This window comes from Pygoscelis adeliae, unplaced genomic scaffold, assembly GCF_000699105.1.
Source record: "Pygoscelis adeliae isolate BGI_AS28 unplaced genomic scaffold, ASM69910v1 Scaffold267, whole genome shotgun sequence".
NCBI lineage: Eukaryota > Metazoa > Chordata > Aves > Sphenisciformes > Spheniscidae > Pygoscelis > Pygoscelis adeliae.
Genome location: NW_008825150.1, coordinates 1,176,097 through 1,192,144, shown reverse-complemented (window position 1 = coordinate 1,192,144; position 16,048 = coordinate 1,176,097). Strand labels below are relative to the sequence as shown.

Genomic DNA, 16,048 nt, shown 5'->3' with positions numbered 1-16,048 from the left:
CAGATGATACTTAAATGTTTCATAAACAATTTCTTACTCTGTTGTTGCCGGATGCTAGTATGCTTCTTACCTTGCAAATACTCCTACAGATTCTCAGTTCAGCTTGTGTCCCTGGATAATATCTGTCAGCATGCTGTTAAGTCACTTTTGTGACAATGCTAAACACTTAGTAAACTATAAATTACAAAAAGGATATTGAACTGAAAGACATAAGCAGCTGACTTCTAGCTTATGGATGAATGAACGTGGTATGGCAGTTCTTACACAAATCTGTGGTGATCTGCTGTAGTGACTGGTGTCTGTGAATACTCTGCCAATGATATATCAGGTGCTTGGGAGGAAAATACAGGAAACGTTGTAGTTTACCTTGAAGAAGGATAGAAATACTCTCTCTGAAGTATTTTAGTTCTAACAACAAAAATGAGATAGAGGCTTTCTGGACCTGTAAAGGAAGGGGGAACTGACATTTTGTTTTAAGAAAGATACGTAGCTTTACATGTGTGTGGGATCTGTTTACTAGACTTCTATTTTGTACCAGGAACCAGCAAAAGAAGAAACTGCCACCAAGCCTACCCCAGCCAAAGTTAATAGAGCTAAACAGAGAAAAAGCTTCTCACGAAGTAGAACTCACATTGGACAGCAACGTAGACGACACAGAACTGTCAGCATGTGTTCAGATATCCAGCCATCTTCTCCTGATGTGGAAGTAACTTCACAACACAATGAAACTGAGAATGCTGCACTGGTAGCTGAGCCTGAAACGGAAACTGTTGTTACAGAAATGGTTACTGAAACGGAAGCTCCAGCACTTAATAAATGCCCTACTAAGTATCCTAAAACAAAGAAGGTATGTCTCTTAAGGGATGGGGAGAAGAGGATGGACTTCAACAGAGTTTTAAGAAATTATAGACTGCTGCATCAGTATGCAACTATATATAGATTTTTTTTTAAAATGTTGACTCATTTCTTTAAAAATCACCATTACATAGCCACTCACTGGTAATAAATTAAGGGATTTTAAAAAGTATGTGTAACATCCATTGGTAGAAGTTATTTTGAATTTTAAAAGACTTCCAAAATAAATCTTCCAGAACAAATTTGGAACAAATGTTTTCTAAGGGAAGTACTTTCTAAATGGACGGAAATAATATACATAACCAAAACATAATTAAAGTAAAAAAGAGGGGGGGGGGGGGGGGAAGGAAATACAAGTTGCCTTTCCTTCCTTCGTTCATCACATGCTTTAGAAGGCATTTTAATGGTAGCAAACAGAATATCTGAAAGGAAATAATTAACTTCTATACTTCTGAGATGTCTGTTCTGAAGTGAATGGATTTAAACACTCAATTTATGTGCGTGTTTGGAGGGGAGATTCTTTACTCTCTTTAGAGCTTTGTTTTTAATTTTTTTATTTGACTGCATTGCAAAAAGCTTGAAGAAATGCCACAATATTTAAAGACACTTGAAAAAATCTGAAATCTGCAAGTGTGAATAAAGCAGTAAAACTTTCTGCTTTAAAATTCTACAGACTGCATTAAAAAGTGACTTTTTTTCAGTGCTCTTTACAAGTTCTTCTGAAAATTTGTTTGGTGGAGGGGAAGGGGGAGGAAGTCATAGGTTGAAACTTCTTGTCAAATGAACAATAACAATTTCCAGATGGTTTTATCTTAAACTCGCAAACATACTTATATATATATTTTTTTTTTAAAAAAAGCACCTGAGTCATCCTGTAACAGTGCTTATTGCATCACCATTAAATTCTTGTCAGAGGGGAGACACGATCTCTCTTCCTTTTTTTGTGTGTTGCATAGCAGAAAAGAAGGAAGATATCTGAGAAGTCTGAATTCTACTGCACTTTTTTGCTGTTTCATAGTATTAAGGATAAATGTTTGTGAAATGTCTCATTGCATTGTACCCAATGTCCCTTAAGTGAGGAGAAAGTCCTGCTTTAAAAAAGAATTAATAAATATAAATAGGTTTGTAGAAGATGAGCAATGTAAAAATTAAATATATTATAATCTATGTTAAAGCCTTAATATCATCATATTAATAATATTTAATGTGCTATTTTTGCTTGTCCTTAACTTTGTTGAACCATTGTAAAATTTAGGAGTTTAGTTTCTCTGTTAATAGGAACTAAAATCCATTGGTGTGTTTTTCAAAACCACTGAACCTAGTTAGAAAAGAATACCTGTTTTTGACAAGTGTGCCTTAGTAAACATGTTGTAATTTAATACAACTACAATAGTGAAGAAGGTTCAAGGTGTCTGCCTGACACGTTGACTGAAGCACAGTCCGGACAGTATGGAAATCTGATGAGGAGTTGACTTAACTTTGTTCTATTAATGTTACATTATTTTCCCTCTGCTTAGGTGCTCAGGCACAAGTTTAAAACTTGTCTTGCAATTCTGTTACTAAATTCATACCGTAAGTACAGTTGATCTGGGCACTTGCATAGTACGTTCAGTGAGAATTAAATACAAAAGAACTAATTGTTAATTTACCAAAAAACCCTCCAAAACCGAACAAAAAACAAAGCCAAAACCCAAAAAGCAAAACCCCCAAAACTTTGGTATGTAGAGCAAATCTATACTGATTCCTTCTGCTGTCCCCATTATTTCACTAAAACTGTCCTCATTTTGCCCTGTGTATTCTTAAACTTGCAGCCTGGAAACTAGCTGTTCTCTGGTTTGTGTAACAGTTGACTAGGTGAATAATTAGACTAAAAAAAAATTCTAAAAGCCACTGATAAAAACCACTCACAAAACACTAATTTTTTTTTTTTCTCTCTCTGTTTAGCACTTGGTCAGTGAATGGTTAAGTGAAAAGAGTGATAAAACAGGGAAGCCTACAGACAGTCTATCAGAAAGGCCTCTACGCATAACTACCGACCCTGAAGTTCTGGCTACTCAACTGAATTCTTTACCAGGTCTCACTTACAGTCCACATGTGTATTCAACTCCAAAGCACTATATTCGTTTTACTTCACCATTCCTTTCAGAAAAGAGGAGGAAAAAAGAACCTGTGGAAAACATTACTGGCTCTTGTAAGAAGGTAAAGCTTCCCTTCATTATGGTTTCCCATCCCATATTAGTTAAAAATAAGTCTGTATTTGCTAGCACGAATTCAGGCAGAAAAAAGCTGGTTGGCAAACCAGTTCTGTCATGTGTAATGCGTTTTGAAACGTTTATCATTAAACTGTTAAAGTCACTGATTTGAACTTGTTTTATTACAGCGTTGGTTAAAGCAGGCTTTGGAAGAAGAAAATTCAACAATGATTGATAGATTTAATTCACCATCACAAGAGAGATCTAGAAGTCCAGCCATCAATGGTGAAAATAAAAGTCCTTTATTACTGAATGACAGCTGTTCCTTAACAGGTGAAGCTTTTACTAATACATAGTTTGTACTTTGACATAAGAGCTATGTCAAAGTAGTTCAGTGTGGAAGACCGTGGTTTTTAAAGTGATGAGTTAATGAAAACTCCAGGGTATTTGCACCGTTTTCTGATACTTTCTTTGAAAGAAACGCTTAGTTGCATAGTGGTTGGGATTTTTTCCCCCTTTAATGTATAACTGATACTAGATAAGTAACCACCATATCTCATAGTGCTTACAGTCAACAAAAGATTAATGTTTTTGACTATGAATATTAAGAGGTTAGATTACAAATTTGTTTCCCGTGCTGTTCTATATATTCAGAATTCCTTTTAAATTCAGTGTTGCACACAAGGGAAAAGCTGTGTAGTCTTTTAGGCATAATACAAAATGGGAATATGCTAAAAATTAAACACACTTCTGTAAGGATATGGAGCGTATCAGATGTCTCCTGTATACAGTCCTGAACTTGGGATTTCCACTTCTTAGCTGAACAGTCTTAAGAATGCATAGAAGTCGACGTTCCCTTTTCTGGAAACATAGACAGTTCTTCCCATCATCCTAGCACACGAATTTCAGTTACTGATATATCTGTAGGCTGTTAATTTATTTTTCAGGAAGTCTGTAGGCTGTTAAGAGTTCGTCTTTCAGGAAGCCTGCCCTTAAGAGATTTTTGTAATCTTACTGATATTTTTAATGTGGAGATCATAATTCATTACATCAAGTACTTAAACAACTGTAAGTGATTACTAGATCTAGATATCTTCTAGCTTTTTTTCTAATTTTAACACACAGATCTAACCACACCACTAAAAAAACGAAGACTGTATCAGCTGTTGGAGTCTGCCTTCTCAGAAACATCCACACCTACTCCTTCTCCGTATGCCACACCAACTCATGCTGACATCACTGCCTCCGAGCCATCATTGTTTGCTACTCCTCCTAGGGTAAAAACAGAAGATGAAGCTTGTAGAAATGGTTACAAACCCATATATTCGCCAGTTACTCCTGTAACGCCGTGTATACATGGAAATACCATGCACTTTGAGGTGAGATTTATAATGAATTTCACTGTGTTCAGAGAATGTGTTTACACTTTCTAGTGTAAATCAGTATTTGTACTCCTGCTACAGGGGGGTGTTTTATGTTTCTCCAGGCTAAACAAGAAATTGACTTGCAATTTCTTCTCATTTATTTAGAATATTTCCTCACCTGACAGTTCCCCAGAAATAAAAAGGCGAGCTTACAGTCAAGAGGTAAGGGTATTTGCCAAAACCTGCAAATGGTATCTTGATTGCACCTCTGTGGCTGCACTGTTCCTGGTAAATGCTTTTTACCAGCCATTGCAAGTTTCCTGGAATGTACAGGGTGGCTTCCCTGCAGGTTTTATTTGCTTATTGTTGTGTATTTCCACGTTACCTATTTCACTTTCTATTTTAAACTGATTTCTCTCTCCTCTTTTTCTGTATTGCTTAAAAATCCCGATGGCTGTTGTGGAAAGGAGTAACTACCGCAATTTACAGCTAAGAGCAGAAAAACAACACCTGAGCTTTTCAGGCTGTAGTTGGATTTAAATTAACATTTCTCCTTGTTACCAGCATCTCTTAATTGTTTTTGTTGAGCCTGATTATGCTCTGAGTGAGAGAGCAGAGCAGAAAGGTAATAAATGGGTTTGGGTGAATTAGTTTGGTGCAGCAAGGGCTGTTATGAGTGTGCCTGGGTACCCCCAGCCTGTCGCACTACAGCGCTGGGTCAGGTGGCTGGGCCGCTACAGGGCAGTGTGGCTCAAACAGGAGAGCTCCCACGGGGCCCTGCGGGCTGGCACGGGGGGCGAGGAACTGTTCCACAGCCACCTGGAGCTCGAGTTTGGTGTGGTAATGAGAAGTGTAAACGTAATGGCACCTGAAAGGAATAGGTAAAAACAAGTAATGATAAAAGGATTGAGCGGGTTATGCTAAGGGAGGCTTTTACTTCCGATGAGTTGTGTAAATGAACCCTCTGAATACTCTCTGCTGGGAGCTAAGCACATGTATGTATGGTTTCTCTAGGTCAAAATCTTAAATGTTGAAATACAAAAAATTTTTCATACAGTCATAGCTGTCAACAGAATTTAACAATTAACTTCTAAACTACTGTAATTTACTATTTTAACATTTATCTGACTTGAAAAGAGGGGTTTTACTTAACTTTCGCTTTGTAATACAAATAATTTCGAAAGGATTAATGAAAACCTTAAAACACGTTGGTTTAGAAAAGATACTTCCAGCCATGGATACGTGCTGGGTTTTTTCATGGTTAATATGGTTTTAAGAAGTACAAAAGTCAGTTTCTACTGGTTTTAATATTGTCTTAAAATTCTAAAGTGTCTCGGAAAAGCTTTTTCTCTTTTTTTTGTCGTCTTGAAATAAATGTTTTGACGCTGAGGATCCCTTTTATGTTGAATTGAAGCAAGTGCTTTGTAACTTCTTGGCCAGGGACTTGCTCCCGTTGAAGCTCCTCCCCTTCCTCTGCCAGTCGTAAATAAAACCTGGTGTTTAAAGCTTATTTTGGCTCTGGTTAGTGTGCATTTTATTAAAATGCTTTTTATCTAATACATGGCAATAGTAGGAATAAGTGTCTGGCTGTAGAACTGTCACAAAAATAGATAAATTCATGGTACTGGAAGGCCTTTACTCCCTCTTCAAGGCACAACTGATTGTCAGAATAGTTGCAGTTTTGTTGCAGTATGGAAAAATAGTTGACATGCCTTTTCTTCACACAGGGATATGACAGAGCATCGATTCTAGCACTGAATTCTTTCAGAAATTCCAACCTGACAGAAATGGGCCTGCAAGAAATAAAGACTATTGGATATTCCAGTCCAAGGAATAGGACTGATGTCACACGGCAGTGTACTGGAGAAATGGAATCTGTGTCAGACCTCCAGTTGGGACTCGAAGTAATTGAGCAAAGTGCACTGCATAAAAACCTGGAAGCCCCCACACATGATAGGACTGATTCAAACAGCCAATTAGAAACTGCTCATTGTGGACGGGGCACAATTTATTCTTCCTGGGTAAAAAGTCCCGACAGGACAGGTGTAAATTTCTCAATGAATTCTAATTTGAGGGACTTGACCCCTTCACATCAGTTGGAGGTAGGAGGTGGATTCAGAATAAGCGAGTCAAAGTGCCTGATTCAAGACGATGCTAGAGGCATGTTCATGGAAGCATCTGTTTTTTGTACTTCAGAAGATGGAATTGCATCTGGCTTTGGAAGGACTGTCAATAACGACAACTTGATGGATGGAAATTGCACACCCCAGAATCCTCCACAAAAGAAAAAGGTTGTAATTTTAAGAATAATTTGGTCTATCTTACATAGTCTGCTAATGATATTTCTATAACAGAAAGAACCATAATATAATAAAAAACAACTGATGGCTCACCTTTAGATACTACAATGTAGTAGACATTATTCAGGGGAAATAATGAAGAGCAAAGAGTAAAGCTGCATGCATACATACATTAGTAAATTTATTTTTTCCAAGTAATAGATACAAATTCACTTCTATTTCATATGAGTCTTAAATGAATCGCTCCATAAATAATTTCAGGTTTGAAAATGGTTGCTTATGCTGCCACCAAGTATTACAATATTCTCCTACATAGAATATATACTAGCATCGTAGAGATCATATGCTGTGAATATTTGTTAGGAATTACTGCAAGAAATTGCACTAACATTTAGGATACTGAGACTTTAAAATTCCAGTTTTTGTATACTTAAGGTATCTTGGTTTCACTGTTAGAACTACACAGAAATCCTTAGTTCCAAGAAATCTTTTTTCTTGGCTTAATTTCTTTTTTTTATAAAACACTGTGTTTGAAAAATAAGCACAATCTAAATTTGCTACTCTCATGAAACAGTTCTTGTAGGTAAGTTGTGTGGTCATGGGCAACTCAAGCCAGAACTGGAAGTTACCCTGTGTAACTGTCTCTGACTGCACGTTACTGTCAGGGTAGACTCCCTTTGCTCCTTGCAGAAAGGATGACAAACATGGAAGGCAATAGTCTCCAATGCAGCAGCTTGCCAGTTCTGTCTCGTAACAGACTGTAGTAATCTTTCTTGTTTGAAAGATGATATTTATTTTCTTTATGGAAGTAATGATCTGGGGGGTGGGGGCATATTCTGTGTGCGTGCGTGCACAATGGGGTTCTGGGTTTTTTCGGTCCCATCGTACCCCCTTGTACACGCCTGCTCCCTGTGCTCTGGGGGCATCCTGCTAGGGAGCACTCATAATTCTTCCTTCAGTTCTCCACCAGAACTGGAATTTTGTTTACTTTGCTTCAAACTGAGACGTAACTGAAGCAAGATAGTAGGAGCTCTGTTCTTACCTGGTCCTGAATTTTATACCTCCCATGCATGTTACCGTATGCATGTTGCTGTTTTGGCAAAGCCAAAAAAACACAAAAGAAGCAAAAAATTCTGTAGCTTCACATTCTTCTTTGTCTGAAGGTTAAATTTCTTTCTTTTTAAATCCCAGCAACACTTAGTGCTTCAGTAACCCTCCCCCCCTTCCCTTGCCGACAAGGATTCTTCCAGATTGTTACTGCTGAGGGCTTATGCTACACTAATCCCTAAATGCAAAAAGGTGTGGCTTCCCCCTGACACCCCCTACCCCCCCAGATTTTTGTCTAAAAGTCTCAGTTGGAAGAAACAACCAGAGAAAATTGTAGCTGTACCCCTGAAAGGATGGGGGTTAGGCTTTCCAAGGACACACACAAAAAAGCAGCCTTTTACAGTGTAAAAAGCAGGGGGGAATATCTCGCGTAAGGAGAAGGTGAGAATTTAGGAATTTTCTAGGAGAATAATAGAAGCCTTTCCCTAGGATCACGTAAGACATGAATGTCCTTATGCAGTTGCTAGAGGAGGTGTTTCCATATTTCAACATTTCTATGGGCATTTGCTCCTCTGTTTTTTTCTCACCATTGTACAAGTTCATCCTACTTCAATACAGTCCTGTATGTCATGGCCATGCTGCATAGATTTCATCCGTTCTTAACGCTGAAGCTTTTTTTTAAAGCAATATTATTCAAGGGAACCCTGTCATGTGATGTGGAAATAACAAATTGTTTCAAAGCAAGATCCAGTTCTTAACCTAAACTTTATTTTACGAAAAATATTTTCAACTGTTCTTACCCTGACACATAGATGAGTCTTTAATGGATAAACTTTTGCTGTTTAAAAACAAGCAAAACCCCAGGACTGCAAAGAAAGCAGGCTGCCTTGGTTTTTCTCTCTCTGTAGAAATGGATGTCTGCTTCTATTGAGGACTAAGCCAGTTAAACATTTTTTTTTTCATTATTGCACTTTAGTTTCTTGGTTTGGATGCTATATGGTTCAGAGCAGGTTGCTGATAAAGAAAAGATACAAACACATTAAATGTCATTTCCACCAAACTAGTTTCCTTATGGAATAAAGTAGGTCTGAAGGTCAGTATTTCAGTGTTCTGCTTCAAATCCTGAAGATAAATAGTGAAAACGTGAACATTTATTTTTCTCACTGAAGGTCACTTACTAACATTCAAACGGTTTTCTATTCTATGGAAGCTTCTGTGTAGTGATTTTATATACGCGTATATAAAGTAGAAACCACTTTTCCCTTCACGTGTCGTTTTTGGTAATAAACTTTACTTGGAATTTAGCATTAAAATACGTTCTTAATCGGTCTCTTTTAGAGCACAGTAAAGACACAAGTTCAAAATAAACTGGGAAAAGAATGAAAGTTTAAGTTGTGAATTCTTATGTTCAGGAAAATGTACGAAGAGCTTAGAGAATCCTTTGATTTATGCAGTAGAGTGAAGCAGAAACGTGGTGGGTTTTCCTTACGAGGGAGTAAGATGGAGAGCGGGATGTGACATGTCTTAAAATTGGCTTTAGTGTATCAATATACTCTTACTAATGCTGCAGTTCCAGGAAAAACTGTCAAGTCCCTTGTAGCTTCAACCAACAGTATGACTTCAGCAGTGAATCTTTTGCTGACCTGCATCATCTTTTGTTTCTTCCCTGAGGCAAAATGCATACTTCCTTCTCTTGGCAGAAGCTTTTCTTTACATTGTCCTTATAGTCATTAGTTGCTCAGTACTCTGTAAATTCACTGTAGGTGTGGTGAAATAGCTTCAGTTAATCTATCCCCATTTTCTTTTAGAACCAAGTAAATGGTATGTCTTACTGAAAGAATACATTTAATCGGAAGTGTCAGAAAGGAAACAAGTAAACTTCTCTTCTAATGTTTGTTTTGGTTCTTTTGTTTTCTCCATAGGTATCCTTATTAGAATACCGTAAGAGACAACGAGAAGCTAGAAAAAGTGGCTCAAAGACAGAAAACTTCCCCCTGGTTACTGTATCTCCTCATGCTGCTGGTGGAGGAAATATAAGTAGTAACAACGGTGCTAATGATGGGTATAACAACAGTGGTGAAAATGGGGAGCAAACTGATAACGCTGCAAGCCTACCTTTACCACTGCCAACTACTGTTTATAATGCAGCTCCAGAAGAGACTGGCAACAACTGTGCAATTAAGGATTCTTCTGCCAGTGAGAAGAATGAACCAGAAGTTCAGTGGTAAGCCACGGAACTATAGGACTGAAGTGCTGAAGAATTATTTACTTAATTCTAAGTCTCTTCTATTTGAAACCTAGTTTTCGCTGATAAGGGTACAGTTGCAGATTACTGATTGGAAGCCCTTCTTTCAGATTAGTAAAGAATTGTCTTACCTCTTTCCTCAGAAATACAGCAGATACCTCATAAAGATTAGAATGTATGGAAGATTACCCATAAGATACCAGTTAACTTATTTTCATTCTCCTTTGCTTTTTTTATTTTCTAAGAGCAAAACGGGTATTGGTTTGAGCAAGACAAGTTGCCTAGTTCTGTAGATAATAAAATTGCGTTGCAAATCTGTAGAAAATGGCATCGGTGAGTGTTTGCTGAGGTGTGTGGAGGAGGGAGCAGCAGCAGGATGGAGAGGATGCTGTAATGGCTGTAAGAGATTTGAGTCCGATTCTCAGCGTGACCTTGCCTCTGCACAAATGTCCTTGTATCTCCACTGCTTCGTCTGTGGGCTGAGGAGAGTATTTTTCATCTTAAATCTCAACTTTTCCAGAAGTACTGTAGGGAAGAACGGTGGAACAGGAGAATAATCTGTATTGATTAGCAAAAGCTTCTAGAAGACTTCAGGAAGTCTGTTTTTCAGTGATTTGGCTGGAGCGTGTTTGTGGTGTTTGCTGTTGCTGAAGTGCAATGTGCGGGGCTGCATGCAGTCTGCCTAATGGTTCCTTCTGCTCAGGTAGAGAGCATGTGGTGATACTTGCATCATTGTTTACGGTCATTAAATGGTTCCCCTGTGTGCAGACCATATGCACTGTTGGATGCCATGCCAGACTCCAACAACCAAAAATTCTGGGGAGAGAGACAGTGCGAAGGGCAATGAGAGAGAATGACTTCAGTCTGTATAAACATTGTACATTTTCCACTACATTTTTGGTAACCTTAAGGTAGATGATCAGCTGTGGTGACGCTGTCTCCAGAATGTTACTAGCACAAAATAAACCCTGCAGATGTTCTTTATGCTGTAGTGAAGGCCTAACAGTGTTGGGGATGAACATGGGCTGAGGAGTTTGAACATCCTTCTTCTCAGATGCTCCAGCTATTCCAGAATAGAAGGATTTTGTAGAGCCAATTGAAGGGAGAACGTAAGTGCAGTCTTCAAAGTTTCACTGAAAAGGGGCTGAGAGTTCACTGTGCAGAAACAAGTGTACGATATTGTAAGCAAAGAACGTGGAAAACAGGCTAAACAGGGAAGAACTTACCAGTAAGTTTTTGCAGTAATGCTGCAGACAGCACCAAAATTTATTTTGGTACAACAGTATTGTAGAATAATGCCGTATGTTCTTGCCTGAAAGAAAAATTGAGTTTTGCAGAGTGCTTCTTGTTGATCAGATGTTCTTCTTGATCAGATTGTGATTGTCAGATGTAATTGATTTTAAGAGAGAAGATATGACTGTCGTTTCATACCCACTATCTGGCAGTTAAATATATCTGTTTAAGCTTCTACATTTGTGGTCGTACAGTACTTACAACTATGGATCCACTATTAAAGAGCAAATTCTTTTAAAAAAGTTATTTTTTAAAAATGAAAAAGACCGTTTCCAGCTTTGGAAGAAGACCGTTTTCTACAAATGGAGAGTGTGAAGCAGTACCTGCAACCTTTATTTTTTGAAGTGTAGTTTTTGACTTTTCAACCATTTAGAAAAAGAAAAACCGAAAAACCCACAGATCTACAGCTGCTGTTTCCATATTAAGAGAAATTGTCAGTTCTTGTAATGTAACACTGTTGCAGGAAATCAGTATATTTAAAGTGGGAGAAAATAGATACAAAATACTTAACGAATCACATTCCTTATGTACAACCACTTATTTGGCTCTTACATGTAGTCAACACTGTAAACTTTCTCTGACCCAGTATTTGCATATACATTGTCCTAAATTTGGCCCGTTGGGAGTACATCCTCTTAAACTTAAAATGTGCTGCTCTCTTCCAGGACTGCATCAACCTCTGTGGAGCAAGTGAGAGAACGGAGTTATCAGAGAGCTTTACTTCTCAGTGATCATAGGAAAGACAAGGACAGTGGTGAGTTCACTTATCATGTCGAAGGTAGATAAATCTAACCAGTTCCCCCATGGTAGTCCATAATCATTCTAATATTATGTTTGGGTCTGCTTCATCTGTAGGGGGAGAATCACCCTGTAGCCCATGCTCACCGTCTCATGTTCAGTCTCCACCTTCATCTCATTCAAATCTCATTTCCCAGTTGCAGCTTAAAGTCCCTTCTTTCACTGAATTTATGGAAGGTCAGTAAGCAGATGACCTTGTATGACACTTGACGTATCGAATAGTCTCTTACAACAACTTGTAATAGCTCTTTTAAAGTCAAATATAAAGTGCTTAGCGATCTTTGCAAAGGACTTGATTTCCCCCCTTTTATATTTCTCTCTGCTTTATGTCTGTAGAACCCGATGCTGAAAATCCAGAGCCTGCTTCTGAATGTCCATCCCCAGATACTTCACAAAAGACTTGTAAGAGTCCGTCAAAAGCAAGCAAGGTAATGCAGTGTATGCAGGTACCTATGGGTTAGCGCGTGTTGTATAATATGCATATGAATACATACATCCCTGATTTATCTTAAAAAAAAAAAAGTTAATCTCATGATTTACTACTTAGATGAACATGTACGTACGTAGCCTATCTGTGCAGCAATTTAACATAGGTAAACATCTGTGAGAGTATTTGTGGTAGTCCATACATGCTAAAAAGTTGGTTTACGTTCTGTTCTTTCAGTAGCTGTACCTATTTACGTATGATCTCGCATTCTGTAGACACAGAAGAGGTGGTATCAGTGGATTCAGTATCACCGCAGTTCTGCAGGGTGAATGCTGAAGAACTGGCAGTCAGAACTGACAGTAGTAACGTGATTTACGTACTTCTCACCTTAACAGGAGTTTGCTCTTGCCATGTCAGGGTTTGGCACTGTTTGTCAGTAGAGGTACTGGTACGGAGAAAGATGTTGAGTGGCTGCCTGTACAGTATGAAATGAAGTAATTCAGGTTGTAACGTTTAGTCTCTTTGCTTGCACTATGCCAGCTTTAAAAAGTTAAATCACTCTAAAAATGGCTTTAGTTTTGTAAATGGTCTTGTCTGGAATTATTTCTTTCAGACTCGGAAGTCTAAAACTTTTAACAAATAACGGATTCTGGCTTTGACCTGACAGGTCATATTTCTGTTACTACTTTAAAATACACTTGCTAGTCTTTGACTCTCAAGAATGATTGATACATACTTGCTAAAAATAGCATCGTGCTAAGTTTAAGCTTTCTACTGTCGCTGTTTTTCTTGCACCAAATATACATCCTGTGCCTCAACACTTTTTCCCCCCACCATCAGGGGAAGAGAACAATATTCTGAGAAGTTCTTTTTGTTCTAACACATGCGTAGTCAAATTTTGAATGTTTTGCGCTGACTGATTTTCTTTCATTCTAGCCGCCTTCACCGAGTCCTGTAGTTTCAACACAGTCACTTGGGAAAACACCCACAAAACCGGACTCGCACTGGGAAACTGCAGCTAATGCACCTGAGGCCGAATGTGCGAATCATCCAAAATCCGAGCTGCAACAAAAACAGCTGACAAACAATGTCCAAGCACTTTCAAAAAATCATCCATCTCAATCGCACCTGCGCAGTTCTGCTGAGCAACTTCCACATTCACAGAAGGTGCCTTCCGCACCTTTGAAGCTGCATTGCCCCCCTTCGCCTCATGTAGAAAATCCTCCGAAGCCCTCTACCCCTCACGCGCCTGTGCAGCATGGTTATCTTTCACCAAAGCCTCACTCACAGCAGCTGGGATCTCCATACAGACCTCACCATCCACAGTCACCTCAAGTTGGAACGCCCCAGAGGGAAACACACCGAAACTTCTATCCGGCAGCACCAACCCTTCAGCCTAGTAATCAGCAGCAGGCTAGCGGACCCCTCTTTACTCAGCCAACTTCAGGACAATCTTCAGCTTCTTACAGCCAGTTTAACCAACAAAATTTGAACAGCAGTGCGCCACCTCCCCCGCCCCCCCCACCCCCTTCTTCTACTTACTATCAAAACCAGCAGCCTTCTGGAAACTTTCAGAGTTACAGTCAGCTGAAGGGCAGCATACCCCAACAGACTGTGTTTTCATCTGGACCAAATCAAGCACTTCCTGGCACTGCAGGTCAGCAAACCGTGCCGGGACACCATGTAACTGCAGGGCATTTTTTGCCGTCTCCGAACCCCGGTATTCATCACCAGGCGTCGGCGTCTGCTGCTCCACCTCCTCCTCCGCCACCACCTGCTCCAGGACCTCACCTTGTACAGCAGCAAAGTACTCATCAGCAGCACTCTGTAGCACACGTTGTCGGTCCGGTTCATGCCGTGGCAGTAGCTCCTGGATCGCACATTCATTCTCAAGCTGCTGGTCACCATTTGCCACCGCCGCCTCCGCCACCAGGTCCTCTCCCCCACCACCAACCTCCCCATCCTTCAACTGGACACCAAGGTTTGCAAGCACAACACCAGCATGTTGTAAACTCTGCACCTCCCCCCCCTCCACCCCCACCCTCCAGCGTTATAGGCTCGGGGCACCACCCAGCATCAGCACAAGGGTTACACCCCCCATCTCATCAAGGACCCCCCCATTTTCCTTCAAATGCTCACACGAGCGTGTCCTCCTATTCCTCACAAGCCCCGCATCACACAACGTTAGGACCTGGACCTCAACATCAGCCTGCTGGAACGGGACCTCATTGCCCACTCCCCGGTCAGGGTCCTCACATCCAACCTCAAGGACCAAACAGTATTGCAACACCTACTGCTTCGGGGTTCTGCCCTCACCCTGGCTCTGTAACCCTTCCCCACGCAGTGCAGGGGCCGCAGCAGGCGTCCCCGGTGCCTGGACAGATCCCCATTCACAGAGCACAGGTGCCGCCCACTTTTCAGAACAATTACCATGGTTCAGGGTGGCATTAAAACGGATCCCTTTAATCCTAAACATTTTTAAAATGTTCTGTAATATAAACTGTGTATATTTCATATGTACCTATTCAAGGTACTTTTTAAAGCTTGTACATGATACTTTGTATAAAAGCAAACACCAGTGCTCTTTCATTGTATTCTTTCCATTTTTTGCTTTTTAAAATTCCTGAAAATGTGCTGTTAAGCCAGTATTAGGTATTTCTTTTTATTTTGTAAGTGAACATTCCAGCTGTTTTTTCTGGCAGTAGGTTTGATGCTGCATAATCTTTAAAATTTTATTGTTGCAGTTAAATTCATTTAGTGAATGTTTTCTATATTACTTTTATACATATGTAATTAAATAAGTACACAGGCTAAGTGATGGCACTAACAATTTTTTTTTTCATTTTCTTCTGTCAACAGTTCTTCGTGTGCATAGAGATAGAAAACAATGCAATACAAATTTTTATAGTTTTGGTGTGGACATGGCTTTTTGTTTCATCAGTTATTTGCAGAAAATGTAATTTAATGTATAGACTGTTTCTAATGTCTCCGAGTGCTGTAAATACTATTTCTTTTGCTTGTAAAATTGCTTAAAGCTTCTTTCATTTGATATAGTATTGTATATAATAAGTCTCTTTTGCAAAAAAAAAAAAAAGTGTGATCTTTGTGAAAGTAGTACAGTATACGATCTTTAAATTTTTTTTTAATATACTGTCACATTGCAGCACTGGTTGGGCATTTTAATTCATGTTAATAAATCACAACTCTGTCAGTTTTAAGCGCTTGTCCTGAAAGGGTGGTGTGTCTTCAGGGAAGTGGCCTTACGTATGTAAAACGAACACCTTCCCCGCAGTGTCCAGCGGTGGACTTACTGCTGTAGCACAGACAGATGTGCAACTGGCTGTAGGAGGGGGGTTTGTTTATTTCCCCTGCCGAGTCTAGAGGTGAGGAAGAGAAGAATGGCTCCGAGCCCAGCGGCATCTTGTGCCGGGTTACTGGTGGGTTAAGCGGCGGGTGGTGTGTTACAGGGAGTATTTGTATACCCGTACCATTGGGTGCCGGAGCTGTATCGGGAACATCGTTCCGAC

The 16,048-nt window shown here is 39.5% G+C and overlaps 1 protein-coding gene across 6 annotated transcripts in view; it reads left to right on the top strand.

Annotated features, from left to right (window-relative positions):
• Positions 1-15,738, top strand: part of KMT2E (lysine (K)-specific methyltransferase 2E) — a 62,828-nt gene extending 47,090 nt beyond the window's left edge. For 5 of the 6 annotated variants that reach the window (XM_009328333.1, XM_009328329.1, XM_009328332.1 and 2 more), the window contains 11 exons: positions 539-847; positions 2,800-3,054; positions 3,236-3,380; positions 4,173-4,426; positions 4,577-4,633; positions 6,139-6,702; positions 9,681-9,982; positions 11,962-12,050; positions 12,152-12,271; positions 12,431-12,522; positions 13,458-15,738. In XM_009328333.1, the coding sequence (XP_009326608.1) occupies positions 539-847; positions 2,800-3,054; positions 3,236-3,380; positions 4,173-4,426; positions 4,577-4,633; positions 6,139-6,702; positions 9,681-9,982; positions 11,962-12,050; positions 12,152-12,271; positions 12,431-12,522; positions 13,458-14,972 (3,702 nt within the window). In that variant the 3' untranslated portion in view covers positions 14,973-15,738. The remainder of the gene's footprint in view (positions 1-538; positions 848-2,799; positions 3,055-3,235; positions 3,381-4,172; positions 4,427-4,576; positions 4,634-6,138; positions 6,703-9,680; positions 9,983-11,961; positions 12,051-12,151; positions 12,272-12,430; positions 12,523-13,457) is intronic. The other variant, XM_009328335.1, reaches the window with a different exon arrangement.
• The last annotated feature ends 310 nt before the right edge of the window (positions 15,739-16,048 follow it).